The sequence below is a fragment of the Drosophila simulans genome, chromosome 2R (genome assembly GCF_016746395.2).
Source record: "Drosophila simulans strain w501 chromosome 2R, Prin_Dsim_3.1, whole genome shotgun sequence".
Lineage (NCBI taxonomy): Eukaryota > Metazoa > Arthropoda > Insecta > Diptera > Drosophilidae > Drosophila > Drosophila simulans.
The window spans coordinates 6,485,442-6,513,374 of NC_052521.2; the positions used below are offsets into that span (position 1 = coordinate 6,485,442).

General features: G+C 47.2%; 8 protein-coding genes across 28 annotated transcripts; 6 read left to right on the top strand and 2 right to left on the bottom strand.

Moving 5' to 3' along the window:
* The first annotated feature begins 125 nt into the window (after nt 1-125).
* On the top strand, nt 126-1,925 carry LOC6733664 (phosphorylated adapter RNA export protein). The gene is made up of 5 exons (XM_002080675.4): nt 126-284; nt 343-1,075; nt 1,131-1,222; nt 1,276-1,552; nt 1,611-1,925. Exons 1-5 carry the CDS (start codon nt 162-164, stop codon nt 1,823-1,825), a joined length of 1,440 nt encoding a protein of 479 aa, XP_002080711.3. The 5' UTR covers nt 126-161; the 3' UTR covers nt 1,826-1,925.
* Nucleotides 1,926-2,003: 78 nt separating this feature from the next.
* Nucleotides 2,004-7,878, top strand: LOC6733665 (E3 SUMO-protein ligase PIAS1). Of its 9 annotated transcripts, none has more exons than XM_039292305.2 (9): nt 2,004-2,343; nt 3,069-3,743; nt 3,808-4,048; nt 4,105-4,339; nt 4,398-4,564; nt 4,631-4,719; nt 4,792-4,939; nt 5,622-5,700; nt 6,171-7,491. In XM_039292305.2, exons 1-9 carry the CDS (start codon nt 2,215-2,217, stop codon nt 6,706-6,708), a joined length of 2,301 nt encoding a protein of 766 aa, XP_039148239.1. In that variant the 5' UTR covers nt 2,004-2,214; the 3' UTR covers nt 6,709-7,491. The 9 variants fall into 9 exon arrangements, with proteins under 9 accessions (XP_039148239.1, XP_016026628.1, XP_039148242.1 ...); XM_002080676.4 differs by lacking the exon at nt 6,171-7,491 and adding an exon at nt 5,780-5,976 and having other exon boundaries at nt 2,006-2,343; XM_039292306.1 differs by lacking the exon at nt 2,004-2,343 and adding an exon at nt 2,481-2,744.
* Nucleotides 7,879-8,159: 281 nt separating this feature from the next.
* Nucleotides 8,160-9,165, top strand: LOC6733666 (glutathione S-transferase 1). The gene is made up of 3 exons (XM_002080677.4): nt 8,160-8,318; nt 8,383-8,431; nt 8,486-9,165. Exons 1-3 carry the CDS (start codon nt 8,224-8,226, stop codon nt 9,020-9,022), a joined length of 681 nt encoding a protein of 226 aa, XP_002080713.1. The 5' UTR covers nt 8,160-8,223; the 3' UTR covers nt 9,023-9,165.
* LOC6733667 (DENN domain-containing protein 1A) lies at nt 9,152-17,809 on the bottom strand. 8 transcript variants are annotated; one of them, XM_016167195.3, is made up of 10 exons: nt 17,316-17,809; nt 16,997-17,191; nt 14,223-14,493; nt 14,109-14,162; nt 13,789-14,049; nt 13,271-13,729; nt 12,040-12,072; nt 11,411-11,926; nt 10,602-11,081; nt 9,152-9,992 (listed from the first exon to the last, which is right to left on the bottom strand). In XM_016167195.3, the coding sequence occupies exons 1-10, from the start codon at nt 17,330-17,332 to the stop codon at nt 9,552-9,554; spliced, it is 2,727 nt and encodes a 908-aa protein (XP_016026634.1). In that variant the 5' UTR covers nt 17,333-17,809; the 3' UTR covers nt 9,152-9,551. The 8 variants fall into 8 exon arrangements, 7 of the variants coding, with proteins under 7 accessions (XP_016026634.1, XP_016026637.1, XP_016026633.1 ...); XM_016167198.3 differs by having other exon boundaries at nt 9,152-9,995; XM_016167194.3 differs by lacking the exon at nt 12,040-12,072 and having other exon boundaries at nt 9,152-9,995.
* Nucleotides 17,810-18,263: 454 nt separating this feature from the next.
* Nucleotides 18,264-21,192, top strand: LOC6733668 (phospholipase ABHD3). 5 transcript variants are annotated; one of them, XM_044922650.1, is made up of 4 exons: nt 18,264-18,806; nt 18,867-19,167; nt 19,418-19,589; nt 19,661-21,192. In XM_044922650.1, exons 2-4 carry the CDS (start codon nt 18,974-18,976, stop codon nt 20,870-20,872), a joined length of 1,578 nt encoding a protein of 525 aa, XP_044778585.1. In that variant the 5' UTR covers nt 18,264-18,806; nt 18,867-18,973; the 3' UTR covers nt 20,873-21,192. The 5 variants fall into 5 exon arrangements, with proteins under 5 accessions (XP_044778585.1, XP_016026643.1, XP_002080715.2 ...); XM_016167702.3 differs by having other exon boundaries at nt 18,264-18,587; XM_002080679.4 differs by having other exon boundaries at nt 18,264-19,167.
* Nucleotides 21,182-23,794, bottom strand: LOC6733669 (5'-AMP-activated protein kinase subunit beta-1). The gene is made up of 3 exons (XM_002080680.4): nt 22,822-23,794; nt 21,575-21,805; nt 21,182-21,515 (listed from the first exon to the last, which is right to left on the bottom strand). The coding sequence occupies exons 1-3, from the start codon at nt 23,467-23,469 to the stop codon at nt 21,369-21,371; spliced, it is 1,026 nt and encodes a 341-aa protein (XP_002080716.1). The 5' UTR covers nt 23,470-23,794; the 3' UTR covers nt 21,182-21,368.
* A 529-nt stretch (nt 23,795-24,323) lies between these two features.
* Nucleotides 24,324-27,867, top strand: LOC120284441. Of its 2 annotated transcripts, none has more exons than XM_044922651.1 (2): nt 24,324-24,466; nt 25,863-26,185. In XM_044922651.1, exons 1-2 carry the CDS (start codon nt 24,451-24,453, stop codon nt 26,183-26,185), a joined length of 339 nt encoding a protein of 112 aa, XP_044778586.1. In that variant the 5' UTR covers nt 24,324-24,450. The 2 variants fall into 2 exon arrangements, with proteins under 2 accessions (XP_044778586.1, XP_016026646.1); XM_016167703.3 differs by lacking the exon at nt 24,324-24,466 and adding an exon at nt 27,308-27,867 and having other exon boundaries at nt 25,863-26,181.
* Nucleotides 27,601-27,867, top strand: LOC27207513. Its single transcript, XM_016183193.3, has one exon. The coding sequence runs from the start codon at nt 27,601-27,603 to the stop codon at nt 27,736-27,738; it is 138 nt and encodes a 45-aa protein (XP_016026645.1). The 3' UTR covers nt 27,739-27,867.
* Nucleotides 27,868-27,933: the final 66 nt, after the last annotated feature.

Here is a 27,933-nt window from a genome sequence, read left to right on the forward strand (position 1 = left end):
AAATAAACTAAGTTAATTTGTCTAGTAACATCTAGTAACGCTGCTCATTTTAATAAGTTAAAAATAACACGAGCTAATTCAATTTACATCTTTGCACTATTAAATAGTATAATAATATAAACATAATAATTTAACTATGCACCAAGTAATCCACAGTAAGTATGGTCACTCTTCCGCTCAGTGTTGCACAAACAGCTGCACTTTGGGCGAAGATTTTCTCTCGACTCGCCAGAACAAAAATGATGGAACTGCACGCAAATGACGTTGACCTGGAGGACGGCGAGGTAACCATTAGATCCCAGACCATTGAGCATCCAATGACCATCTCAGTCGACCTTTCAGCTATCGGAGAGCGACGATGATGGCGTTTACACGCCGCTGCAGCGACCTGATGGTGCGGAGAAGGTGGCCAGTCCCCTTACCACCTGCCATCAGATCCAGACTGCGTTGGAGGACGAGTCACAAAGCAACAGCGACTCCTCGACTGCCGAATCCTCCGAGGACGGGTGCATCAAGAAGCTGCGTACGGAATCCAGCGGACCCGGCGGCCACAAAAAGCGGAAAAAGCGCATTCGGCGCACGGTGATGCGACGCGTTTCGCCCACGGATGCCGAAATGCAACCGAATCGAGCCCGTTTCAAGAAGTACAACGTGTGGGCTTCTGCCCTGCAAGAGGATGCGCTCAGCGAGAATATGCGTGGCTGCGACGTTACCCGAAGCGGTCGGGATCGAAATGTGGAAAACTATGACTTTTCATTGCGATACCGGCTGAACGGCGAGAACAGCCTGAAGCGACGACTCTCAAACTCTTCGGAGGACGGCGGCGAATTCTCCCATCCAGCTCACAAGAGGGGAAGACCTTCTAGTCGGCCCACCGCCGGAAATCAGCAGCGCGGCTTGGTCAAGAGTAGAACGGGTCACCGGTCACGTCGTGGGTCATCTTCGGCCAGCGGATCTTCCGATTTCTGCGAGCCCAGACACATTCTGGACTTAAACGAAGTGGGTGAGAGAGATCCTTCGGACGTGGCTACCGAAATGGCCAGCAAACTGTACGAGGAAAAGGACGAATTACTTGGTGAGTATGTGAAATAAATTATGCCCTACTTAGTGAGTAATGCCAGTTTTACCAGTTCGAGTCGTGGAGGTTCTTGGCATAGATGTGTGCCTAGAGCTATACAAAGAAACTCAGCGCATTGAAGCCGATGGTGGCATGATGATCAAAGTGAGTAGTAAAGGATCTTCCCCTGAATATACTAACACTATACCTTGAAACAGAACGGCAAACGGAGACGTACACCAGGCGGTGTATTCCTGTTCCTATTAAAGCACCACGATAACATCACTCAGGAGCAGCAGAAGCGCATTTTTAGTGAGGATCGCCAGAGTCTGAGCAAGTCGCGAAAGCAGATCGAAACGTTGATGCGGGACCGTAAGGTGGAGGAGTTGAAGAAGTGCCTCAGCAAGCAGGTTACGGAACTGCCCACGTTAAATCAGCGAAAGGAGTACTACATGCAGGGCGACGAGCAAAGGGAAGATAAGCAACCGGGCAACTGTAAGAAGATCCCATTATTGTTGTTAAATCTCCTTTGTGACTATTTTGACTATTTCAGTGTCCAACCCACCACCCTCCCCTGTTGGTGCTGAACAGGAGCAGGACAGCCCTGAGTACAGGACCCACGAGATCAATATAAATCTTGTGGACAACGCGGAACTTCCCTCCACATCCAAAGCAGCGGCGGCGGCTCAGGGAGCGCCGCTAAAGGATTTAATCAGCTACGACCACGACTTTCTGGACGTCAATTGCGGGGATATGGACTTTTTCTAGGCCCACGCCAAGCGTCGGGCCCCTTTAATACAATTCTTGCATAGATAGACCCATATTTGTACAATTAAATAAATGCCTAGCGAATTAGGAATCTACGAAAGTAACGGTTGCTAACAAAGTAAACAAACGCACGCGTTAGGGCATTTTCGGGCTGCGTGAGACAAGAATCGGTCAGGCGTTAGGGATTTCCTCAATGCCGATCGATAGTGACAACTCTAGTCGGCCCACCGCGACGACGCCGCGTAGAATATTTTTGTTTCTCCGCATTCGTTGAAAAACAGCGGCAATTGCTTGTTTTTATGTGTGGTGCGCGTCCCAGGCAAATGCAAACGAGTCCGCGACTTCAATTGCCGAACGCCTAACGCCGCCGTGAACAGAAAATAACAGTGATGCGAAAGACCCGCTCGCAGACGGCTCGCACGCAGGCGGAAAATGCCGCAACATCTTCGAGCCCCGGGCACCAATCGACATCGTCAGCGCCAATAGCAGTTAATCCCTTTGATACCAGCAAGTACAAGGTAAGTTTCCGCCAGTCCCAGTTTATTCAGTCCAAAGAATTTTTCATAAATATGGGGGGCCATCCATGGCTATTGATAAGCAGTGTGACCGCAGAAAAAATGGTGTACCCTTCCCCACCCACGAACAGAGTGATTTGCCAGCCAAGTCCGCCGGCGCTTCGCAACACTATCATCCGCCATATTTCTTCAGACCGTGCGGACAAAACAAAATTCGTGTGACAAAAAAAGGGGGCATTTTTGCGGTAGTTTGTTTAAGTGCAATTTGCGAAAGAAGGAAGACCGCCAGTGGCGAACACAAGCCTTACTGAAATTTCTGCATATTCCAACGTTAAAAGCCACTGAAACCCGATCGGTTCCACGAAAAGAAACTTTTTGCGAGAACGCCATGTTTGAGCATCTAGGTAATGATTTGGTGGCATGCGGCAGTTTCGGACCAGTAAATGATCCACAGATGGGAAAAATGTGGAAGCCTGGCTTTTGTGCGGCTGTCAAGCAATTGCTTGGCATATAATGTAAAGCGAATTTCTGATATTTTTCAGCATAAAGCCGCACAAGACATACGCATGTGTACATATGTGCGAAAACGCGATATTTGCATATAGAGCGCGCTTGTGTGTGTGTTCGTGCGGACGCTTGGTGCTAAGTCCCGCTATTTGGACATAGACACCTTCCCAATTTTCCGAAATACATTTTCATTGTTCGCCATGCCATTTCCGTCTCTTCAGGAATGTGAGCAAATGGTGCAGATGCTTCGAGTGGTCGAGCTGCAAAAAATCCTGTCGTTTTTGAACATCTCATTCGCTGGACGAAAAACCGACCTGCAGAGCCGCATCCTCTCGTTCTTGCGCACCAACTTGGAACTGCTTGCCCCGAAGGTCCAGGAAGTCTACGCCCAGTCCGTGCAGGAGCAAAACGCCACGCTGCAGTACATCGACCCAACCAGGATGTACTCGCACATCCAGCTGCCGCCCACCGTGCAGCCCAATCCGGTGGGCCTCGTGGGCAGCGGTCAAGGCGTGCAGGTACCCGGCGGCCAGATGAATGTGGTCGGCGGCGCACCCTTCCTCCACACACACAGCATCAACAGTCAGCTGCCTATTCACCCTGATGTGCGGCTGAAAAAGCTAGCCTTCTACGATGTACTCGGAACGCTGATCAAGCCTTCAACTCTGGTGCCACGCAACACTCAGCGCGTCCAAGAGGTGCCTTTCTACTTCACACTCACGCCGCAGCAGGCCACCGAGATTGCCTCTAATCGCGACATCCGCAACAGCTCCAAGGTGGAGCACGCCATTCAGGTTCAACTGCGCTTTTGCCTGGTGGAGACTTCGTGCGACCAGGAGGACTGCTTCCCGCCGAACGTAAACGTCAAAGTGAACAACAAGCTCTGCCAGCTGCCTGTAAGTATTAAGTGATTATCCAATCATGACCTGGTATAATATCCTGCTCCTTATTCCCCTGCAGAATGTCATTCCTACAAACCGACCAAATGTGGAGCCTAAGCGTCCGCCGCGACCCGTTAATGTCACGTCCAATGTAAAGCTGTCGCCTACCGTCACCAACACCATAACGGTGCAGTGGTGTCCGGACTACACGCGTAGCTACTGCCTGGCCGTATACCTGGTAAAGAAGCTCACATCAACACAGCTTTTGCAGCGAATGAAGACGAAGGGCGTAAAACCAGCGGACTACACGCGAGGCTTAAGTGAGTTTCCTGTTCTCCACTGATGCAACCTTAATAATAAACACATATTTTTACAGTCAAAGAGAAGCTGACTGAGGATGCTGACTGCGAAATAGCCACCACTATGCTGAAGGTTTCCCTTAACTGCCCGTTGGGCAAGATGAAAATGCTGCTGCCTTGTCGAGCATCAACCTGCTCGCATCTGCAATGCTTCGATGCCAGTCTCTATCTGCAAATGAATGAGCGTAAGCCCACGTGGAACTGCCCTGTATGCGACAAGCCGGCCATTTATGACAACCTGGTCATAGATGGGTAAGAAATGTCAATTTATTTGGCATGTATTGGTAACTAATTAAACTCTGTTTTCCAGCTACTTCCAGGAGGTGTTGGGCTCGTCGCTTCTAAAGAGTGATGATACTGAGATTCAACTTCATCAGGATGGATCTTGGAGCACACCAGGACTACGGAGCGAGACGCAGATCCTTGATACGCCTTCAAAGCCCGCCCAAAAGGTTGAGGTTATATCGGATGACATAGGTAATCGCTCCACACGCAAACTTTTAAATTGTTTTGCCATTAATCAAGTTTTTCGGCCATTATCAGAACTTATCTCGGACGACGCCAAGCCAGTAAAGAGGGATTTGTCCCCAGCACCGGACGAGCAGCCCACATCAACGTCAAACAGTGAAACTGTAAGTAGAGAGCTCCAATCTACAACCTACCAAACTGTTTTATTATATGACTGTATTCTGTCTGTGCAACAGGTTGACCTAACGTTAAGCGATTCAGACGACGACATGCCGCTGGCTAAGCGTCGTCCGCCCGCCAAGCAAGCCGTCGCCAGTTCCACGTCGAACGGCAGCGGTGGCGGCCAACGTGCCTACACCCCGGCACAGCAGCCCCAGCAATCCGGTACGTTGGATCCCTTTTTGCAATAAGCCAGTAACGAGAATTATATCTCTGTATAGCCAAGAAATCTTTATGTTTACAAATTGCTAATTGTAGACCCTAGGGTAAAGTAGTTATAAGAATCCATACACATCCCATTTACATACATCCACACTGACTCAACCACGCTTCAGCACCAATAACTCAGACAGAGGAATGAAATCCTAACAAATTCAAGGCATTTAGTTTTCGGTTCACTTTTTACGGCAAAGCTCTAGGACATTATTTAACGTAAAAGTATTATTTTGGTGCATCAATTGTCTTAAATAATAGAAAATTTTAACTGCAATAATTCGAAAGAGTATGCACATTGTCCCAAATGAAAATTACATAGATATTACGTATGATTCTGACTTTTCATCATCACTTATTGTTATTCGAATATAATTAGGTCCCCGATTCCCACGATTTTAGTATGAGTTGACCCAGTTCAAATTAACCCAATTTTAAATGTAGTATGTACAAACATATGTTTATGTTTTAAAATGCGACCAGAAGGGCTATTTATCATGCTATTTTGTGTTAGATCTACGAAGCCCAGCATCGAAAAGGTTTCCGTACATTTCATAAAATCCCCTAGCCAAAACTTGTATAGACTAAGTAGGCAACAAATTGACTCTTTCCGCTTTCGTTGCTTGTATTGTAGGTGGTAATGTTTTTAAGAAACCTCAGAAAGCGGAGGAGCTTTACAAGCGTGTTCATTTAGGAGTTTGGCTGCGCCCACGGTATGTTTTCCGTCGATCGATTGTGAAATGGTTCGGGTTTGGAACAAGAATCCCATACTTAATCAGAACATTCTTACAGAAAACCCAAGCCAGAGAGCTCAAGGCGCCCAAACGTCGGCTAAGCAAAGTTTATAGAGTATTTTTCGGTTTTATACCACCATTTGTCCTAGTTCATTTTCAATGTATTTTGTGTTGTCACCGAATCTAAATTATTCCACGATATGTACTCTTATTTTAAGTGATAATTTTAATAAATAATGCCAGTTTGTTAGTGAAGGTTTTTGTTGAGAGCCTCTTTTCCGATTGTTGTTGTGTTAACCTAACCCCAAGGTTATATGATGATAATAACTAAACTAATTCAAGTAACTTGTGCATTTCTTTGTCTTTTTTCTTTCTCTCTCTCTCTCTTTCTCTTCTTCCCCTGATCTTTTTGTGTGACCCGTCCATGCTGCCGCCGATGCAACTCGTAGAATCCCCAGAACAGCAGGCCAGCCGCCAATCGCCAGAGAAGCAGCCAGTCTCAGAGCAGCAACTGCAGCAGCAACAGCACGAGCAGCCAGCGGCGGCAGCCGTCCATGCCTCCCTCCTGGAATCCCTGGCTGCTGCGGTCGCGGATCAAAAGCACTTCCAACTGTTGGATCTGGCTGCGGTTGCGGCTGCTGCAGCTGCCACGGCGTCCTCCGGCCAGAGCCAGAATGCCGGCCCGTAGGCAGGACCCCCCACATCCCACAAACGTTAATCGCACATCTCACGGCTCGCGGTCTCATCTCTCACTGTTATGGTCCCTATTTTGGCCCGTCCAGTTTTTGTTTTCGGTTCCACTTCCGGTGGCGCACGGCCACATATTACCTCAGAGGCTATTCTTCGGCGTTCGATTCGCCTTGCATCACCTCCATTATTCATACTCTCTCAATCGCGAGCCACCAACTGATGCTTGTAATTCTTGTGTTGCAGGACGCAGGCAGTACAGACAGGTTTTGTAGGAGAGGGTCCCCTGTTCCCGAGTGAATCCAAGTGCTCCCCCATCGGCCAGATTGTTGCTGCCCCTTTTTTCAGTTGGCTCACCCCAAAACGCTTTGCTTACGTCCCGTGTCTTTAATTCGTGTCGTCTCGAGTAGTTAGTTGTGTTACGCTTTGCCAGTGCTCTCAGCAACACACGCCACACCACACAGCCACAGCAACTGAAATATTCCTAGATATTACAAACACACAAACTAGCACCAGCATTAATTAGCAATTACTATAGGAAACGCAATTAATTTATTTTCCATTGAAGCGGTCAGCGCAATGGACACGAGAAGTACGAAACGAAAGGATGCACGCCAGGCGGCGGCCAGTCGCGGTAACAAAATTTAAAGTAGTTAAGTTATTTTAGTTAAGCTACGGATTCTGTACGGATTGGAGGCGGTGTTGTGTGGAGTTGGAGAGTGCTGCATGCCTCGCATTTAAGTTACGTTGCAAGACAGGGCGGAATGGCATATGGCATTAAAGGTCCATAATATTGAAAGCAATCGAAGGTGTTTTTATCAATGCAAATCGATTGGAAATAACGGATTATGTATGTTATGTATGTCGTCCAGCTAGATGACCTCCTTATATGACCTCCCTGGCCTTTGTTGGCGTATTTAAGCTCAAACCGTACCACTACGGATTTATATGTTAAGATTTTTAATTGAACAATGCTTTGACTATGACCACGCAAACCCCCCTAAATATCTGAACGAACAAATATGAAATCAATGTACAAGGAGATGTGTACTTTAACTATACGATTAAACAATTTTCAACCAAGACCTGTCGTTTTATTTACCCACGGGGGTCAAGCACTGTTTTAAGTTTATACTGATTTTTCATTCAGCATCCCGTTTCTAATTGAGCCCACCTGAAACCTTTTCTTTACTTGCAGAGGATAATGACGAAAACTGTATGGCTAAGGCCAAAGAGGATTCCGTAATTGATCTTCTAGATTCGCCATAAATCGCCGCCGCAGAGATCTTAAATGTAAGGTCCTAATCTTTAGGCGACCCAAAGAATTAGACTTGGCCTGTTAAGTTAACTTAATACGCCACAATTCGTTGACCTGTATTGTAGCACTCTAAGTATGTTATATTTTCCAGTAGTTTGTATACGTATATTAGCTAAGGATTGACTTAAATGAGAATAAATGGCTTAAGACAACACGAATTAGTTGGAATTGTTTTGTAGTTGCATTTTGAATTTCGCGCCAATCAGCTGTTTTGCACTTCTCGAACAGGTTGGCAGTCCCAGTACACCTTTTACTTTTGTTCACGGGCGTAGTTGCCATATTTTCAGAGGGGTTTAGTTACTTTTGTTTAGGAAAAAGGCTTTTTTTTAATTATTACTAAATGAATAAGTAACACAATGGAACAAATCAAAAAAAATCTTTGAAATGAGATGTTAGAATTGTAAATTGCAACAGACCTATTCCCTGTTACTCTACGCCCATGCCGCTGGCTTCTTGTTCACCTTGATCGCCATTTGTTGTGTGAATTCTTCGGGAGAATGTCGAAGCCAACGCTGTACTACGCCCTTTTTAGTCCTCCCGCCAGGGCGTGCATCCTGGTAGCCAAACTGATTGGACTGGACCTGGAGCTCAAGTAAAAGAACCAAAAGAATAGTGCACTTTAGATTGCTAATGCAAGCTTCTTTTTGAATCCTTAGACCCGTTGACTTCGCCAAGAAGGAGCACCTGAGCGAGGAATTTGTCAAGGTTCGTTGGATTTGAAAATCTTTGATTTCGTTATGTAACGCTGGCTTCCTACAGCTGAACCCTCAGCACCAGATCCCGGTGTTTGTGGACAGCGATGGCGAGGTCTACGTGGACAGTCACGCCATCGTGTGCTTCCTGGTAGCCAAGTACGCCGGGAATGACCAACTCTATCCGCGGGATTTGAAAAGGAGAGCCCACATCGACCATCGCATGCACTACGAGAACGGAGTGCTCTTCCAGGTGGTAAAGGACATTGTGGCTCGGAACATTTACGGTGGCGAGGGAGAATATAACCCCCGATCGCTGACCCTCTGCCACAATGCGTACTCCGACTTGGAGCACTTTCTGGAGCAGGGAACTTTCGTGGTGGGCAACGAACTGAGCGTTGCCGACGTGTCCATCCACACCACTCTGGTGACCTTGGATCTGCTCATACCAGTGGACCGGGAGAAGTACCCGCAGACTAAGCAATGGATGGAACGCATGGATAAGTTGTTGCCCGACAACGAGGAGATCAACCTCAAGGGTGCACGGGCACTGCAGACCCGCATCCTGAGCTGCATGGCCGAGAACAAAGCGAAGGGCCAGTAGGTCCCTTCCTTAATAAGGCTCTCATGTATAGCCAACGTTTTGTGTTCCCTATGTGCGCAATTTACGTTGCAAAATATTTAAACCGCCTGTTTATACTCAAATTAGGGTATGTAACAATATAGAGCCACGTCATTTAATTGGAATTTATTTTATATTTATTGGTAATTTGTTAGGCTAATTGGCTTAAATTCATGCTACTCTAGATTCTCGTGTCTTTTGATTTGGAAGTCCAGTGTACAATATGTATGTAAGTATGCGTAGTTAGCGAGAGTTCCGATTCATGCAATTGTTAAAACTTTTCACTAAACTGTTATTTACACAAACAAGCGCTTTAATTAGATTCTCTGCTGAAGTATAACTAACTCACTACTGCAGACACACAATGTTGGGTATTTAGGGGTTATTTTACTGTCATCGGTCTCCCATCCTTGATTTTGCCTATATCTCCTAGCTATTTACAACACAATCTATCAATCACACTTATTTTGGTATCATATTTGAAGCGGGTTATCTGACCAGCTCTATCCCTTCAATCGAATGTTGTCCAGTTGTTCATGCCCTTTCCGGTGGTGAGCTGCTGCGGCTTCTCCGTTCCGTTGGCGTTCAGGGTGAACTGGTCCAGGCCGTACTTGCGGAGCAGCTCGAAGTCGTCGTCGGGCTTGGCGGCAATGGTGTTGCGCTGGATCTGCGGCGGTGGGTGCATCGGCGGCGTCCGTCCCGTCACAGCTGCCACCGTGGCCATGTGCTTGGGCGCGAAATACGGGTACAGTGGATTGCTGACGCTGCTGGCCACCACACTGCTGTTGACGCCAGCGGGCAGTGTGCTGCACTTCTTGGCAAACGCCGTGCTGAGCGGCGGCAACGGACGAGCATTCTGATTGAGCGGATCGAAGTCCTCCAGGTCGAAGCTGGTGTTGTTGCTATCGTCCAGCGATATCAGATCATTCATGCTGTCCTCCAGTGGCTGCTGCTGCTGCGGGTAAGGGAGGGACAATCGTACGTACGGGTTGTTAGAAAGCTTTGGGCGTACATTCAAGACAAGCTACCTACTTCAAGCCGTCACAAGCATCTAAATGCGGTTGACCAAAACTACAAAGGATGCAGTCGATTAATGCCAAAAAGTTAAATGAAAAAATGAAGTAATCAAAAAAAGAAGATATATACCACCAACGCATATATAATCAAACTGTTAGTGGATAAACTATACATGTCGTAGGATTGTTTTAAGGGAGTATTAGTAGTTGGATTCCCACCAATTGGTAGGTATGCTATGCTATATGTGATAGGTATGCTATGGAAAATAGATGATGGGTTTTTTCATGAAACAATGGTGAACGACCTTTACTAAACGGATTTCAGGAAGAGTGATTAGTAGAGATTAATGATTCTATTAACTTCAACTACAGCAGTGACATCTAAAATCAAATGGGGACATCTGATATGGACACATCAACTTGTAAATGACGTTAGTATAAATCGGGGAGAAACTACATGAGGGCCCTTGATGTGTGTTAGTGTGCTTTTGCCGGGGGACCACAACCAGGATGGGCTTAGATAACTAACGTCGCAGCTGGTGTACCTCTCTCTTGGCCCGCGGTGTCGGAATGGGCGGATCGGACACATTAAGGTGCGAGAACGTCGACGCCGCCGTCACAAACGATGCGCCCGAGGAGGATGAGGTCGCCGATGACGAGGATGCGTTCGACATGCGTACAGAGTCATTTCCGATGGGCTCGTCCTTCCAGCAGTTACGTTCCAGTTTGCTAATCTCCGCACTGACGGCTGCAGCCGTGGCCGCCACAATCGCATTCGAGCTGCCCTGCCTCCGGGGCGGAATAGGTGGGGATTGCACGTCCGGCGGACTATCAAAGCTGCTGGAATCGGCGGTGGGCAGGGGCTGACGCGGTCTGGTGGGCGTGGAAGTGTGCCTTGGCGGCTTCGCCTCCACGTGCGGATGCGCGGCATACGGATGATTGTAGTAGGAGGCGGGCGTAGACTGCGGAGGCGGTGGACGAGCTGGCGGTGCTGCTCCTCGCCTGTGCTCTGCGTTCGGCTTAAGCTGCGTGGGCCAATGGCAATGCCGGGATGGGGGTGGGTGCAAGTATCAGTGGAGTGTGATCGGTTAGGTATATCGGTGTGTGGGGTGTTTGTGGGCATGATGTGTGGGTAAGACGAACGATCGATCGATGGCGACATACAGTTGGACACAGACACGACACAGACAAGGAAACAAAAACAAGAAGAGCATGAGAACAACATAAATTCACAGCACATCGAGATGAGTGGTCGATTTAGCTTAGCGGCAAGCATGTGAACGGCTGCACCCAGGAGCTCCAGTTACTGGAGCTGCTGCAGCCGAAGCTCGTACGCCCGCACCAGATTACTTACGCTGCGGTCCACTGCTGGCGTCTTGAAAAGCGGATGGTTCTGCAGTTCCTGCGACAGGTTCATCTCCGAAGATGAGCAGAGCGAGCTCGCCGAGCTAACAGCAGGAGACGCAGCGAGATGATGACCATAATGAGCACCAGCACTCGCACCGTACGCATGGCCGTTCGGCTGAATGTGGCTGCTCGAGCTAGACATGGCCAGCGGGACGGGACCGCGTCGCAGGAACTCCCGCGGCTCTCTGGCGCCGGATCCACCGCTGCCGCTGCTTCCCGTGACGGAGGCAATTCCATCAAGACGCTTGCTGGTCACTGGAGAACTGGGTGCCGAGTGGTGTGCAGCCCCAATGGCTTTGCCACCACGCACGTATCCTGCGCTGGTGCCGTCAGGACGATCCGAATGATTCGGGGAGCCAAGTCCAAAGTGGAAGTGCGTGCCACCAAACTGGTTTCCGTTCTCGCGCAGCTTTGTCTTAAATCCCTTGTAGGCGGTCTTCATGCCCCGCGAGCCCTCCTTTACCTGAGAAGATTGAAAAGCGGTTAGTTAGGCATCTTTTACAATCTGCAGAGATTCACAAAAGCGCACTGGAAACAACACGGATTCGGGCTTTAAACGGGGACTGGACCACTCACCGATTTGACGGCAGACTTTACAGCCGGATTAGTCTGCAATGGTTAGACAGACGCGTTTTTTGGATCAGAAAACGATTGGTCACAACCGCAGCGAGAGCAGAAAGCACAGAACAGTGTAGGATGAGCGATCCAAGCGGCATATGAAAGAGAGACACACAAGATACGGGCGAGATACGGCGTGAATGAGATGCGCAGAACAACCAATGGGTTATTTAAGCTACGACTAACTACACTTAATGGCTACGATGACAATGCTGATTCGGGTAATGGGAGCTGGGGATCACTGGGGCAATGGGGCTTGACACGTTGAGAGGTGGTGATTAAAATCTGCGACCAAAGAGTGCTCTTTTAAACAGCACTGCTGTGAAAGGTCATTACTCGCGGTGGATGTTAGTAAATGAATGAATTAGTATAAAAGCCAGATTAGACTAAAAGATATTTGGTATTACTATACTAGAAAAGATTGTTCACTTTCTTAAGCATACGATTTTAAGAGTGATTTTAACAATAGGTGTTAGTATAGAAATTACAGTGCATGGGTCCATTACCAATTTGCCAAGGATATTGATCACTTTAGTGTGAATAAATTTAAAAAAATGTTTCGCTTTTTGTTTGTTTGCCACAGGTGTTGATAGAGAACACAACAAAAGAAGGAAAATTAAACAATTAGCTAACTAAAACATGTAATTTACAAATTAAAAGATATTAATTGAGAATGCATCAACAAACATTCAGACGTTTCCATCTTAGTTTATGGCAACATAAATAATTCGGTGCAGTTGCTTGTTAGGACGTTAAGTAATTGGTTTGCATAAGGATAAGAAATCATTTGAACTAACATTGCAAATAAGGTGTGTGGGAATGAACATTCTACTCGTTTATATATTGGTAATTGGATTTGGTGGATTTGTCATGGTGGGCAGTCTAAGTATTGTTCTTGGCAAACAATCGCGACAAACTGCGCTTTCCCAAGTACTGTGGAATAGATTAAATCAAATCAAATAAAAGAACATCATAAGGTGGACTGGTGGTAAGGTAACTTAAGAGTACAGTGGGTTAGCGGGTCAACGCAGAGAGGCGAAACGGAAATGCAAGCCCTGTTCCCAGGTCCCCTCCAAGCCAGGCAACTGAGGGGGATGATGGTGTAGGTGTAGGGCGGATTTGGCACCATGAGGGTTAGGCTAACAGCATTGGGCTATCGCTGATGTCCAGTGGACAGTCCTCGGCTCACCTTGTCCTTCAGGTTCTTCATGATGGCGTAGTTTCGCCCGCGCTTCTTCTTTTCCGCATAGCGCACCGTCTCCAGCTCAAACTCGTCCGAGAAGCCGAGTCCGCTGTTGAGCATCGTTAGGCGATCGTCAATGAACTGCGCAAAGATCTGCAGATCCATCATTTTGGCAAGAAAGGGGCGCAGGTGCGCCGGCCGAGATTCAATGAATTTTTGGGAATTAAAGGTCTTGCTGTTCTCGTGGTACTCCACAGCGTCCCGGTAGCCACCGATGAGCTGCACCAGTGCGTTTAGGAAGATCTTCGAGATGCGGTCGCCGATGTGGTCATGTGTGTGATTCAGATGCTTCTTCAGCTGTGACACAATCTCCGTCGGCAGATTGTGCACATCGTCGAATGGGCTTTCGAATATTTTCGTATCACAGTTCAGAATCACAACTTCGCCCAGCTCATCGCTGGTTACCTAGTCGATTTCAAAAGAATTTATTATTTGAAATCATATTGTTAGCCTATGGAGCTTACGGTTTCGAGCACAGGTTCTGGCACACCAATCAGATATGGCATGGGCGCACCCAGGTAGTCTTTGAACTCCCACGGCAGCACGGGTATAAAGATGTGCTGCCAGACCATGGGATATAGGAATGCGTTGGCCGCCTGGATGCACGAGGATAGCCTGTCCAGGTGTCTCGAGGTGAAGATTATTCGACGCTCGGCCAGCATCGCAGCGAACACGGCGATCATCTCCTTGGGCTCCACAAAGTTGTAGTACAAATTCAAGTTGTGCTAAAGCGAAATATGTTCTTAGTTTCCGTTTAATTGGTTTACAAATTCGTAGGACTCACATTTTCCGGCATGCTGGGCAACTGAAACTGCAGTGGGCGCTCGAAGGTGAAGTGCTGTTCAAAGACAAGTGGATCAAGATCTCGTCCGGAACTATTGAAGGCTGATCCACTTACACTCTGGCCTGCGCTGTAATAGACCTTAAGGCTGCCGCCGCAATCCGGGATACCCTGGTTGTAGGCCTCGGAGAGGAAGGTGCGAAACCCATTGGGATCCGTCCGCTTCAGCTCGGCGAGCACGGGCAGCAGCTTTAGGAAGGTGTCGTGCCACGGCAGGTAGGTTATCAGCACCATGGCCGTGTTCGTACGCGGATCCTGTCGACAGAAGCCGAAGCGCCATTTCGAATCGCCAGTGGTGTGCACAAAGGAATATGTCTGCACCGAGGTGCTGTGGATAGATAGGTAAGTATTAAATAAGATACACATGAAATGATGTTGGCGGAGTTGAAACTCCACAATGTCCAAGGTTTGGAAATCGTATTTGCCCCGGCTACTCATTGCCTGGCCTTGCTCATCGCGCGTTGCCCAATGTTACGCATGATGAGTTGTTGATATTTGGCTGTGCAGTGGATAAAAACAAATTCAATAGATGTGATATGATATGTGTTTAATCTCAAAAGCCACAAGCTAATGGAAAACTTTGGACTTGTTTGTAGACAGATACCACTTATATTTAGTTATCTTTCCCACAACTATAGATGAGCCCAATCTAACCCGAATTTCCCCGACTGCGATGTTCCGTGACTAATACGGCAACGAGTTGCTCTTCGTTTTCTACTCATAACATAACCCACATATGTAAATGTGATTTTTCGCACGACTGTGGCTTTCAAGTCGTAAAGTGACGAAACAAGACGCCAAACAAACTTGCCCAGTGAATTCAGGGTTAATTATAAAAGCATACAAATCATTCCGATTTTATTATTCTTTCCGCTCGGCTTTCGTCGGTTTTTCTCAGAGCCTCATTGAGTAATGCCCTAACAAGTAGTAGTAAACAAGTTGTTTTGATATCCTGATTTCAAAATATTGCTCCAGTTGGCCACTCATTGACAAGCGATACCATCCACCTTTGGTGATTCAACAGTTGAATTGCGTACACGGTGGGAATTTCGAGCAATTGCAAAGGTCTTTAGCCCGTTTACACAGAGATATACATATGTACATTTCATTTATTTCATGCCACCGAGTCTAGTTTTTGCTTTCTTCCGTTTGCTTGATTTATTTTCCTTTGCCTCTTATGCGTCGCGTTGTCCGCATTAATTATTGTGTTGAAATCGCATTTAACAAATTAAATAAATCGCAATTTTGCAACAATGACGCCGCAGTCTCGTTACCCGGCACGTTTCCCATTGTCCGCCGATTTGCATATTGTTCGGCCTCAGCTTCGACTGGAGCTCTTTTCCACTTCGCTCCCAGTTACATAAAGTCGTTAGATCTAAGTGTTTCGGATCGTGTCATTACTCAATTTAATATGCAAAGTCAGGCGGCGCACAACGCCGAATCCGCAGCTGATACGGCTGCCCGGCAGCTTGGGGCAACGGAGGCGAATTTGGGGAGCGAAGGCTATCTTGGGCAGTTGGGACGTTGACTTGGACTCGACTTTCTTTATCACCGCGCCACTCTGTATACAAATATTCAGCAGCGTTTAAGATAAGGTGCTCCCCCACGCTCTCTTCTCTCTAAACTTGAAAATCTCCCATAATAACACAAATTAGTATTATATTAAATGGCGAACTACTAGCTACAAGTTGCATATGAGCATGGAAATAGGGAAGGTTTTTTAAAATATGCATTTTACTATATTTTTTAGTAGTTATAAACGCATGATTCACTCTCATACAGTTGAATTTAGGCCACAGGTTCGTTAAATATTTTCTATTAAATACTTTTAGTCATATTACTTCGACCGCAGCTGTATGTGAGCAAATGAAATCCCTGCTCATGTAGTCGTAGTTTCCGAGAATTCGCAGATAAGCTATGAGGTCAAACCAATTCTTGTCTGGAAAAAGTTATCTGGCAAACAAACTTTGAAATTCCAGCAGCGAAAAGTCAATTAATTGCTAATGTAGCCAATGGTTAACCAGACGATGAATTTGCCGCACGGACAGCTGGCCAGATAAGCGGATGGGATGAGTCTGTCGGGGGCAGTCGTATGACTAAGCAGGTGGCGAAGGAGCCAATTGATACAGTTCCCGGTGCTCCAGGAAATGGTAAGCGAATGGCGTCGAACAATGCCCATTGAATAATACAGTTCATTACGCGAACTCGCTGTGTAAACAAACACCGAAAGCGAAACAGCAACAGCAACAGAAACGGCACAACAGGTTATTCGTTTCATGGACAAGCTATCTGTTGTTAGTTGTTGGAAGTGGTCGGGTCGGATTGGTGACTCATCGCCGCCGGAACCCCTGTTTTCCGTCTGGCTATGGACGACGATCGCTGGTCTTGCGATTGCGTCTGCTGCTGCTGCAGATTATTTATAAAACGGACTACCCTCTGACTAATGCCGCTTCCGACCCTATAAAGTAGAGATTTGGGCGATCAGCATCGCCAGTGCGTCCGATTATATGCGATTGGAAAGTTCCAAGGGCTTTTTATTTCCATGTAGGCAGATCGAGCTGGTTATGTTTTACGATTTGCAATATCTGCCATAAACATTTTTCAGTAATAAATGGCTGACGTAGTTTGTTTTTTGATCTAGATCGTACATAAACTGGGATGTGGCAGCCATATGGGTTTTTGTTAGTTTAGTTTTAACGAACCTGTCCTACACAAAAGTGGATGTGTGTATCTTTCATCCTGTGAATCAGTAGGTCAAATGGATATATTCCACAGCTGTCATACATGAAACCTACTGGGAACCAGTTTATAATCCCCGCCCGCATACGCACCTTGTTGTGTCGCAGGGAAAGGCAAACGATGGGATGCCGGTGAGCACCTCCTGGTCGCGGAATCCCTCGGGGAAGCTCTCCACGATCACGCCGGCGGGAGCAGCTGGTCCGCCGCTCCTGGAACTCGTGCCCCTCTCTAATCCCGGCGTCGGCGAGACCTCGCACCAGAACTCGAAGAGCTTCTTCACGTCATTTCTGGGGGGAGGAGCGGGAGGAATGGGCGATGAGTCGTGGGAGTGAGAGCGCTGCGATAGCGACCAGTGGAGCGGAACGCCCACTGCTGCTGCGAACTGGCACTGGGCGGCATGGGCATACTCACTTGATACGCGATCCCATTTCGAGGAGGTCTAGCACATGTTTCTATGTCGGTCAGTGGGGGGTGTTCGTTTGACTGGTGTGTCCAATCCGGACTGCTAATGCTGCTAATACTGATTACGCTGACACAATACGGTCGTTTGGGCGACCACTTTCCTCCTGCTGCTCTTTGTCACCTCAAATTCGCGACGTCATTGGTTTGTTTTTGCCGATCGCGGGGTGGTTTTGGCACCTGCTTGCTGCGGACTTGGGGCGGGGACCACTGCTCACTAATTTTCTGGCATTTTCGGGCCACAACAATAGATATTTCACTTGGAACTCGCAGTTTTATGCAAGCAAGCACAACAAAAACACTCGTACAACAAAAATCGCGAACAATGTGACCGTCGGTGGCCCGTTCGAAAACGTCTCTGAGCCACGAATAAATAACTACGGGGATTTTTCGGAATATACTAAAAGTTGTGCTTGCTCAAATATTCGAAAAGCTCATTTATTATAGTCCTTTGACACTACTGTTTTTTATCGATAATTCTTAAAGCTTGCATTTCAAGTTCTAGAAACGATATATAAGTAAAAAGAAACCCAAATAGTAATTTCTTGGAACATTTTTAAATTAGAATTCAAATATCCGGTGCTCGCGGTTTTTTTTTTATTAACATGAAATATTTGCAATCCTTACAACATAAATTAGCACGATAATGAAATGTTGTGTTATAGTTTAGCGACCCTCAACGAATTGTATGATTCTTTATGGCAAATATAATTATTAGGCAAATATAATATTAATAAAATTTTAAAGTTTTTATTTATGTATATGCCTTTTATTATCTTATATATAGTTGCACCAATCGTGTTCAACACAACTATCGTATGAACCTGTGATCAACAATATTGTTGCTCGCTGAACGCGGCCATTTTTGTACCACTGAGGAACGCGTCCATTAGCCAGGTCTCGCACCACTCGGGCGCCTTTTTAGATTAGTCTGGTCCCTCTGCGAGCTTCACCGTTAGCGTCCCGCGATTGTGTTTATATTTTGGTAGTGTGCACCCTTCTAGGTTTTTTCCGAGTTTCTTTGGATCCCCAACGCTTGCCCCAAGGTTCCTCTCTCGCCAGCGACGCGAAAAATGCACACAATTTGTTATAAGGTTACATAAGTGCGTGTAACCGAAGCAGTTTGCCTCTAAGAGATTGCTGTACACCGATCTACGTATTGCGGCTTCTCGGCGAGAGCTGCGTATAGTACACAATAGTTTCGATTCCGTCACATTTGGCACGGTAATTACCTGCACTCACCGACCTAGGCGAATCAATAGAACACCATTATCCGCCCACCACCGCCACCACCACCCAATCCCGCCCATTGTTCTGTTGGTGCACGTGACGACGCCGCTGGGAAGTCCGAGCCCAACAACGAAAGTCCGGGGTCAATCCAATAGTTACAGATACTATCGGTCTGCGGACTCAGTTTCGATTTGTGTCACAGCCGCGTCACAGGTTTATTAAGTCGCCTTGTCTAAATTTGTATTTATTCTTTTATTTTGCCCTCTTTTTAAGGTAAGCACACATAAATTGTGGAACCCAGCACAATTGACAGAGCACCCGGACACAAACCTTTGGTTTAAGCACACCAAGCTAGTAATAGTCTTTAGTTTAGAGCCGCCATGCTGTGCGCCCTTGTCCGTGGTCCAACCACCGGCCACAAGTTGGTCCTGTGTCGCTCCGTGGCCGAGCTCCTTGGCCCGGTACACGACGTCCGCTGCCTGTCCGCCGGAAGAGGCGTCTATCAGCGGCAGCCCCGGTCGCAATCGCAGTCGCAGTCACAGCTCCAGAACCCAGCCCACCGTCCAGACCTGCTGTGAGTGAGCGATAAGCGCCGTGAACGAGCCAAGTGTACCTGAACCCGCCCGCCTGCACCCTTTCGCGGCGTATTTTGTCTGCCTTTGATACGGACGACCACTCGTTCAATCAGAATCCATATGCATACATTACCGCGCGGCGATTAGATATGCCTCCTTGTACTTATTAGCCCGAAATAGCCCATTCATGCCGCTAACAAGTCGCGCTGCGCTGTAATCATTTCATTTGTGGCTTGTTCGTTCTTTCAGCTCGCTTTCCCGGCCAGCAGTAAGTTCGAAATTGTCTGTGCGGAGCCTTCACTCAGAGAACGACGCCATGTTCTACTCGATGTATGCCTACCTGTCCAACCTGCCGCGCCTCCATGTTTTGGGCATGGCGGTGGTGGCCTACGTCGTCTATTACCTTATCCAGGTGGTCAAGGTGAGTGTAACACCAGCGATTGCATCACATCCGGTGCGTGACTAATCACCGCACTTGCCGTCTAATTACAGCGACCGATAATCGCCTGTTCGGACGGGCCGTTCAAGCAGTATCTGATCCGCAAGGTGCCGACGCTGGAGAACAAGTACTGGCCCACCTTTTGGTGTGTGGAGAGTCGTGCCCAGACCGTCCTTGCGAGCCTGCTGCGCTCCAAGAGTCTGCCGCGCGTCAACTACCGCCGCGAAATTCTCTCGCTGAAAGATGGCGGGGAGGTGGCCCTGGACTGGATGGAGGAGGGCTGCGACTCGAGTGCTCCATGCATCCTCATCCTACCGGGTCTGACCGGTGAGTCGCAGGCGGAGTACATCAAGTGCCTCGTCTTCGCCGCCCAGCAGTCTGGCATGCGTGTGGTGGTGTTTAATAACCGCGGACTCGGCGGCATAGAGCTGAAGACACCGCGTCTCTACTGCGCCGCCAACTGCGAGGATCTGTGCGAGGTCGTCCAGCATGTGCGACGCACTTTGCCCGAAAAATGCAAGCTGGGAGCCACTGGGATCTCAATGGGCGGCCTGATTCTGGGCAATTATCTAGCCCGCAAGAGCGACGAGGCCAGGAGCTTCCTTTCGGCTGCAAAGATAATATCTGTGCCGTGGGACGTCCACAAGGGCAGCGCCAGCATCGAGAAGCCAGTGATCAACAGCCTGCTGGGTCGCCACTTGGCTGGAAGTCTGTGCCGCACCTTGCGCAATCACCTGGACATCTATAGGGATATTTACCAGGACTCCGACATTGATATTCAGCGCATTCTGCGCTGCAAGACCATCAAAGAGTTCGACGAGCTTTTCACGGCCAAGCAGTTCGGATATGCCCATGTGAATGACTACTACTCGGATGCGACGCTGCACAACAAACTGGATCACATTTCGGTGCCGCTGCTTTGCCTGAGCGCCGCCGATGATCCGTTCCAGCCACTGGATGCCATTCCCATCAAGGCGGCCAACCAGTGCACCCATGTGGCCATCGTGATTACGGCTCGTGGCGGGCACATTGGTTTCCTCGAGGGCTGGTGGCCGTCCACCAAGGACCAGTACATGGGCCGCCTCTTCACGGAGTACTTCACCAAGGCGCTGTTCGACGAGGATGGCGAGTTCCAGCACACGGCCAACAAAATGCACGAGCGATTCTTGGCCAAGCAGACGGTGGCGCTGGCCTCCTCGACACCGGTGCTGTTCGCCAAGAAGATCGACGACGATCAGTTGGACCACAAGGTCAAGCTGATGTGAAGCTTGCGATGGATGGTCGGTCTGCTAGTCTAGTTCAGTTTTTGTCCAGTTGAGCACGTAGATATTCGAGAATGTTTGTATTCCGATAGATTGCCGTGAGCGAAGACATTCGTACACATGTGATATGAAACGTTGATCAAAATCCAAAGTGTTGTTATACTCATATACAGCGAACAGGGAACCAAATTATCAGTCAGTCAATATGCATAGTTGCTTAAATTAATCCTAGACCGCGACTTTAGTGACATATCAGGTTGAAATTGCAAATAAGCTGTACGATTCGTAGTAAATTCAAATACAAATTACAAATTATGACACAATGCAATAATCTTATATTTTTACAAGTTCCGTATATTTATAACTAATAAAAATACAACGCTTAATAGAGAGAAAACTAAAACACTTTTACTGCATAATAAGGTAAATTTGACAAGCGGGACGTGGTATCCCTCATAAAAACCATCTTCCTACAGCTAAAATACCAATTGCGAGTTGCCTAAATGGGCTTGTACAGCAGCGTGGTGACGTACTTCTTGCGATACCTGTGCGTGGCACTCAGGACCATGACGCCATCCTTGATGGACAGGGCGTACAAGTGGTTCAGCATCACGTGGTTGGGTTCCGGCAGCAGAGTGGGTTCACACTGAAACAGAACAAGGTAAGGTTACGGGCGTTAGCTCTTGAGGCACTGAGAACACTCACCGATAGCGGTGTGTCCTTGTTGAGGATGACCTGGAGCAGGTGAGGCGGCAGAACTGGCGGGCCAGATACCTTCTCCCAGGGCTTCACCTGCGGCACCTCCTGCGAGTACTCCTTCTCTGCATAGTTGGTCACGTTCTCGCTGTCTTTGGCCAGGGCCTGGAATACCTCGAAATCGGATTCCCGCACGGACACCAAGTTATTTCTCTGCCCCTCGGCGTTCTCCACGCTTTTCTGAAATAGCAAAGCGCAAAGCGATAAGCTATAATCAAATTGTCTGTAACAATAGTTTGGGTAAACAGCTATAAATGGGCGGTTCCCAAATATAATTGGGACAATATCTGTGGGCCTCGGGTTGAGTTCAATAAAACTCATGAAACTTGATAGCTGAGTTGGCGATAAAACGAAAAGTGGGCAATACTTCATAAAAAAATATGGCTGGGCAATGCCTGCTCTCTTTAATTAATAACTAAGTTTAAGCTACTAAGTTTGAGCTACTTGTTTCGAACAAATTTGGATTATATACACATAATTCTGGCTTCCTACATATATATACAAAATATATATATAATACAAAAATTCTTTTAATAGTTCGCTTTCGTTTAAATTACTAATTTAAATGTCAGATAAACTACCTTATTTATTAGTCTTTAAAACCAATATGGTTAAAATACGTGAGCTTCGTAAACTATTCTTAATAAAGATTTAAAATCTGTGCATTTCACATTTCTGATTGTATTTCGTTTTCTTACAATTCTGCAACTATTTTAATATAGCAAGTAGTTAATTTGTTTATTCTATCACAGCAGGACTTTGTTATCCAAAAACCATTTTATCTTTGAAAACGTTACTATTCCCTTAACTCTTTTCTATAGTTCAAATTGTTCGCCTGATAGCAATGTTCAAAAGTCACTTAGATAAATTGTGTCCACAAAACTAGCGACGTCTATCCGGATTTAGTAATCTACGAAGGGGTTTTATCGCAGTTTGCTCTCTTAAACTTGTAACTTTAATTGCATTTGTTATTTACGAAGCACTTGAAAGGGGTTCCTCCAAAAAAAAGCTAAAGCTGGATGAGCATCTCTGAACCCAATTGAAATCCACTACTGATTACTGGGAGACTTCGTTTTGTTTACGGCGATTACACAACCCGCGGGGCGAAAATCGTTAACTGCGTCATTCGGGCGCCCGAATCGAAAACACTGAAAGCGAAGAGCCTGCTGCATATATTGATTTTCCGCCCAACTGACCAGCTTGGGATCGTGCTTCCACTCGCCGTCCACGCAGAACTTGTACTGATGGTCGCCCTCCGGCAGATCGATGATGGTCACGAAGTTCTGATGGCTGCGCACCATGGTCATGGGCTTCCAGTCGGAGAATGTGCCCGAGATGGTGACGTTCTTGCCGCCGCCGTCCCACCGCAGAACGGTCGGCAGTGCCGTCTTCCGGATGTCGTCCTCATCGCCGGTTAACTGAGATCCAGTCGCTGGCTCCGCTCCTGCCGCCGCCTCCTCATCCTCCTCGTTGTTGTCCATGCTGGAGTGGTCTCGGGTAACAGCTGATGTCGCGTCGTCGTGTGCGGTGCCTCGTCTAGTGGATCCAGTTCCAGTTCCCGTGTAGTACGGGTCGTCGTCTTCTTGCGACGAGCCCTCGTTCAAGACTGCCGTATGTTTTTTGTCGAACGAGAAAGCTTGGCCTCCGCCGCCACCTCCTCCACCCCCTGCAGCTCCCGCCGCCCCCGCTGCAGCGCCCAGAGCTGCTGCGCCAGCACTCCCGCCCTGTCCCGCTCCTCCTCCGCCCATCGAATCGCGGAAATGTGCGGGAGAGCTCGGCGTGGACAAGTCGGTCGACTTGTGGCGCTCGCGTTGCATGTGCACGGAGGAGCTGGCGTTGCCCATGCTTATTGCCCTACTCGCTGGCTCGTCGGCAGGTCACGGACCGAGTATAATGATTGGATTTGGACTGGGTTCGGCTGCTCGCAGTCCCTTTGTTTGGCACTTTATACTTCGCTTTAAAATGGACTCGCGTTTTTCGTTGGATTAGTCTAGTACTTTGATCACATCACCGTTCGTGGCTCGCAGTCTGTGTGTTGTATTTGGCATTTAGTGGGCAGAAAACTGCATTATTTAATCGTTTGTTTCGTAGAAAAATTGCTAATTATAAACATTTACATATATACACGGGCAGTATATTCGCAGTTCCAATTGGCGAGAGCACACGCAGGGTTGCTTTTCCGTGAGTTCAAAACAAAGAAGTTATCGGGCGATAGTACGCAGTGTGCCGCCCTGGTCTTAGCAGCTGTGACCGTTATCGGAGCTGCCACTCGATTTGAATTTGTAATTAGGTAGAATGGAAAACTATTAAATGTTCTGGCGATTAAAAGTATCTTGGGTTTTCAGCACCTTTAGAAAGTTAAGATTACGTGGAATTAGATTAAAAGGGAAAGCAACTCATTAAAGATTTTATAAGTTCATAGCAACATTCTTTTAATTCTTATCATTTCAATACAAAGAATAGATTGCATTGTTGAATTGCTTGAGTTTAATCACTTTCCCAAAGATATCAACCAATTATTAAATAGGTTAATGAATCATAAAATTGATCTATTTATATATGAATTCAACAGAATTAATTCGACTGAATTATCGGCTGACAAATCCAGATTAAACGGGTAAAGAGTGCTTTCCTAGTCGACTATTCCCCTGTAAGTGCGTAAAACGAGCATTACAACAGCGGAAAACTGAGGGTGCAAAGTCCACGACAATCAACATGCATCGGAGCACAATAAAAAGGCAAAAGTCGAAAGAAAGACTAGACAAGACCGAGAAGAGAGACAAAGAGCGAGGGCGGAAGTGCGACGAGGACAAGGCTGATCTGCGATGAACCAGGTAGAAGGTAAGTGTATTCACCGCATAGATTCAGCCAAAACAGTCCAAAACATATGTGTGGAAGCAACTAGAAGGGCGACCAAAACAAACTAATGTTTGGTACCAATGTACCACAGATGTAGAAACCAGACGCTTTCCAGACGACGCCAACACCCCAAGAAACTCTTGGAAATACACATTGCTACACCGAACATATGACGTACACTTGAAGAAACAAGCACAATCCGAACAATGTGTACGTACCTAGTTATTTCTTTACAAAGAATTGCATTTAATGTACCTAAAGTTAAGCAGTGGCATTTAGTATTTATGTTTTCTGGATATATTCACTGAATAAAGTGGTAACTTGTACCTGACTTAATTTTAGACACGCGCCATTTCTTCCAGTGCATGAGCGGCGATTGCATGTGTGTGTGTGCTGCGTGGTAGCCACTCACACAGCGGCAAAACACGACGCCTTCGCATTTAAAATTGATTAAAACTAAAAACACTCGATGCCGACGCCGTGCCTTGTTTCGTTTTCAGTGCGATCGCAGACATTGTGCAAAACGGTTCACAGTTCTCTCCTCGCGACTGCAGGTGATCGAGTGTTTATTTGTGGGAGTGCACTCAAAAAAAGCCAAACCAAGCGGAGCAACTGGAGTTAGAGCGAAGCCCCAGGAGTCACGTCCTGCGATCCTCAAAAGGGAGTGAACTAATCATTTGAGGTAGGTCAGTTGGATGGTTGACTAAAATGGGTTGACCTCGTCCGGTTATCAGTCTCGGTCCACTTTGCATTTGGTGCTCTTCAAGGCCCGCAGCCCGGTTATCTGGCCACGTCCGACTAACCCATTGATCGGAGCCCAGTAGACCCGGAGTCCCAAACAACTAAACTATTTCCCATGGCTCCCGAGGGCGGCGCGTGTTTCCGCCGATTCTCGACCACGTTATCAGCGATCTGCTTAGCCAGTGAACTGTTCTGAACTGCTAATTGATAATATGTATGCGGCAACACCTACATACATACATATGTATGTGTGTGTATACTTATTTAGATTCGAGTTGAAACTGCGTCGCATTTGCCACTTAGTTGCCGTTTTCCCAAAGCCTGTTTGATCAGCCCACGTAAATGGAGAATACTCTTCCCCCCCCGGGTGGAGCACAAAGAAAACAAACAAGTATGAAGCTCCAAGATGGCCACCCCACCTGGAGCAGATACGATAATAATAGATGTATACCAAGAGCTTATCAATAGCCCGACTTGTTTTCCAACCGCACCTTAAATAAATTCAATTTGGATCGTACGACGGCCGGTGGAGGAGATCCCCGCACTTGGAAACAGCTAGAGGGGCACGAGCCCACCGAAAAAACAAGATTTCAGTCAAAATAAATAAATTATGGTGTCTTCACATATATATTTTTAGCTTTATCAATTTCGGGCGTTTCTGCGGAGGCTCGACGCACATACACACACACGGCCAATCGTAACCAGATTTGTAGCGAGGGTCGCACCATGGATAGCGTCAAGTCGTTCTTCGCCGGCTCCACCAAGGATGGCAGCCTGCCCAGCAACAGACAGGCCAATGTGCCCGGCTCCTCAGTCGCCAGCCGCTGGGGTCGCAGCTGGAGCACCAGCTCGCAGCACACGGATCCCGAGCCAGGAGCCACCAGCTCCGTCGCCAGCAAGAGCGGCAATCCGTGCGATGTGAAGCGCAAGGACAGTGACAACTACTTCTACATCATGTGAGTTGGTTGGAGTGTACCTCTTTTAAGGGACAGATTAGATAGGAGGAACTTGAGTTAACTGGCATCTTTATTTGTGTTCCCGTTTGGCAGTTCAAAATTGGAAATAAGAAGAGATACCACTACTCAGAAAATAAATAGTTAGGCACTAATTAGAATGATTCATAGTAGATTATTTGAATGCTAATCAAAAGATCTTTGAATTCAAGGGATGAAGATAAGAAATTGTAATCAAGATAAGATTGAAATGATAGGTGTAACATCCTTAAAATTTTTGTAACATTGCTGCAGGTTCCCCACATAGTTACGTGGCCTCAGGGAGTAACTTACTTGTATCTTATATATATATAAAGTATAAAGTATATATAGCGGGTAATCTGGTTAAATAGCTCGATCAATGACCCCAATGTTGTTATATAAACCAGTCAAGTGGCACGTAGGGTACCTATTCCCTTCGTATTCCCTAGTTTCTCCATTTCTATCACCTTTTTGGAGCAGTTCCTATGTAGTTTATGACCCTGTTTACTTGGCACAGGGAATATTTTGATTATCTTGCAACCGCCTTATCAGACGTGGTAGCCCATGAGTAAATGGCTTCTGTGGGTGCAGTAATTTCCGACCAGATAGGCGTTCAATGCCTGCAATTTTCGAATGAACAGGGGTTAAGCTCGATCAGTGGGATTAATTAAATGCCAGAAGAGCGTAGCCGACGTTCTGGCAAACCAGTTTGTGCGGTCATAGATTCATTCGTTGGCTCACCTTGAACGTAGATCGCTCGGCCAGGTTGGCTCTGAGTTCTGAGCGAAGTGGGCGATATTGATATTTGGGGGGATCTGGTCTGGAACTGCATAACCAGTTAAGAATCAGTTGCGAATTAACTGGCGCTGCGAACAGCTGAGTAAGCCGCGCTCGGGGAATGTGAGTGGCCGGGGATAGCCCCGAAAATAACCAATCTGGGCGTGGGCCTTGCCAGGTGGTGTGTACATAAGTGCGTGATTCAGTGGAGCAGCTGGGCAGTTACCATTGGGCACTCTCTCAGCACGCTGTAAGATCCGCGATCGCGGTAGAAATTGCCATACCACAATTGATGCAATAACAACTCTCGTTTCATTTCGTTTCGTTTAAGGTGGCGCGCTTGAAGATTACCAGACGATTGTGGATCGGAGCACCAGTCGGATGAGTCGCGATCCGTGTCTAAAGTGACCTGCAGCTATATATATATCTGATACCCTATTAGGAACATCGGAGCGTCGTCAGCGGCAACAACCGCCTTTTGCCTTGTTGCACCATCTCCATTGGCCGAGTCCGGTGTTTAGTGATACTAGTTATTTATTTACAATTTTACACAAGACATTCATTCACCCCCCACACACTTGTACGTGCTGTCCGATCGATCCCTCCTCCTCCTCCTCCTTCTATATGGACGCCATCACAATCCTGGGCTTGATCTACTGGCTGATCTGCATGATTGCGTTCGGACCACTGATGTTCTTTGTCTGCGTTTACCTGCCAGAGGTTCCGGTGCGATATGTGAAGGGTCTGAGGCAGCAGACCTGAGCGCCTCCATCCTACTTGACCCCCAACTAGCAAAGTCCGTAGTACATAGATTGCCCAAGCTATAGTTAAAATGACATTGATGTACAACCGATCGATTTGTAATAAAAGTGTACACAAGAATGCATTCAACTTGAAAGTGTATCGTGACTAAAATAGTGGTGTTGTGGGTTTTTTGTAAGATAAGATGTTCTCTTA

Coding starts and splice junctions, on each gene's coding strand:
- LOC6733664 (XM_002080675.4), top strand. CDS start 162: ATGGTCACTCTTCCGCTCAGTGTTGCACAAACAGCTGCACTTTGGGCG. Junction 1,223..1,275: donor ATGGTGGCATGATGATCAAA/GTGAGTAGTAAA, acceptor ACCTTGAAACAG/AACGGCAAACGGAGACGTAC. Junction 1,553..1,610: donor AGATAAGCAACCGGGCAACT/GTAAGAAGATCC, acceptor TGACTATTTCAG/TGTCCAACCCACCACCCTCC.
- LOC6733665 (XM_039292305.2), top strand. CDS start 2,215: ATGCGAAAGACCCGCTCGCAGACGGCTCGCACGCAGGCGGAAAATGCC. Junction 4,049..4,104: donor GGACTACACGCGAGGCTTAA/GTGAGTTTCCTG, acceptor ATATTTTTACAG/TCAAAGAGAAGCTGACTGAG. Junction 5,701..6,170: donor GGAGTTTGGCTGCGCCCACG/GTATGTTTTCCG, acceptor TGCAACTCGTAG/AATCCCCAGAACAGCAGGCC.
- LOC6733666 (XM_002080677.4), top strand. CDS start 8,224: ATGTCGAAGCCAACGCTGTACTACGCCCTTTTTAGTCCTCCCGCCAGG. Junction 8,319..8,382: donor GGACTGGACCTGGAGCTCAA/GTAAAAGAACCA, acceptor TTGAATCCTTAG/ACCCGTTGACTTCGCCAAGA. Junction 8,432..8,485: donor TGAGCGAGGAATTTGTCAAG/GTTCGTTGGATT, acceptor GGCTTCCTACAG/CTGAACCCTCAGCACCAGAT.
- LOC6733667 (XM_016167198.3), bottom strand. Junction 14,494..16,996: donor TTTCCCTGCGACACAACAAG/GTGCGTATGCGG, acceptor ATCTATCCACAG/CACCTCGGTGCAGACATATT. Junction 14,050..14,108: donor TGCCCAGCATGCCGGAAAAT/GTGAGTCCTACG, acceptor ATTTCGCTTTAG/CACAACTTGAATTTGTACTA.
- LOC6733668 (XM_002080679.4), top strand. CDS start 18,974: ATGCTGTGCGCCCTTGTCCGTGGTCCAACCACCGGCCACAAGTTGGTC. Junction 19,168..19,417: donor GCCCACCGTCCAGACCTGCT/GTGAGTGAGCGA, acceptor TCGTTCTTTCAG/CTCGCTTTCCCGGCCAGCAG. Junction 19,590..19,660: donor ACCTTATCCAGGTGGTCAAG/GTGAGTGTAACA, acceptor GTCTAATTACAG/CGACCGATAATCGCCTGTTC.
- LOC6733669 (XM_002080680.4), bottom strand. CDS start 23,469: ATGGGCAACGCCAGCTCCTCCGTGCACATGCAACGCGAGCGCCACAAG. Junction 21,806..22,821: donor GGAAGCACGATCCCAAGCTG/GTCAGTTGGGCG, acceptor TTGCTATTTCAG/AAAAGCGTGGAGAACGCCGA. Junction 21,516..21,574: donor ACAAGGACACACCGCTATCG/GTGAGTGTTCTC, acceptor GTTCTGTTTCAG/TGTGAACCCACTCTGCTGCC.
- LOC27207513 (XM_016183193.3), top strand. CDS start 27,601: ATGGACGCCATCACAATCCTGGGCTTGATCTACTGGCTGATCTGCATG.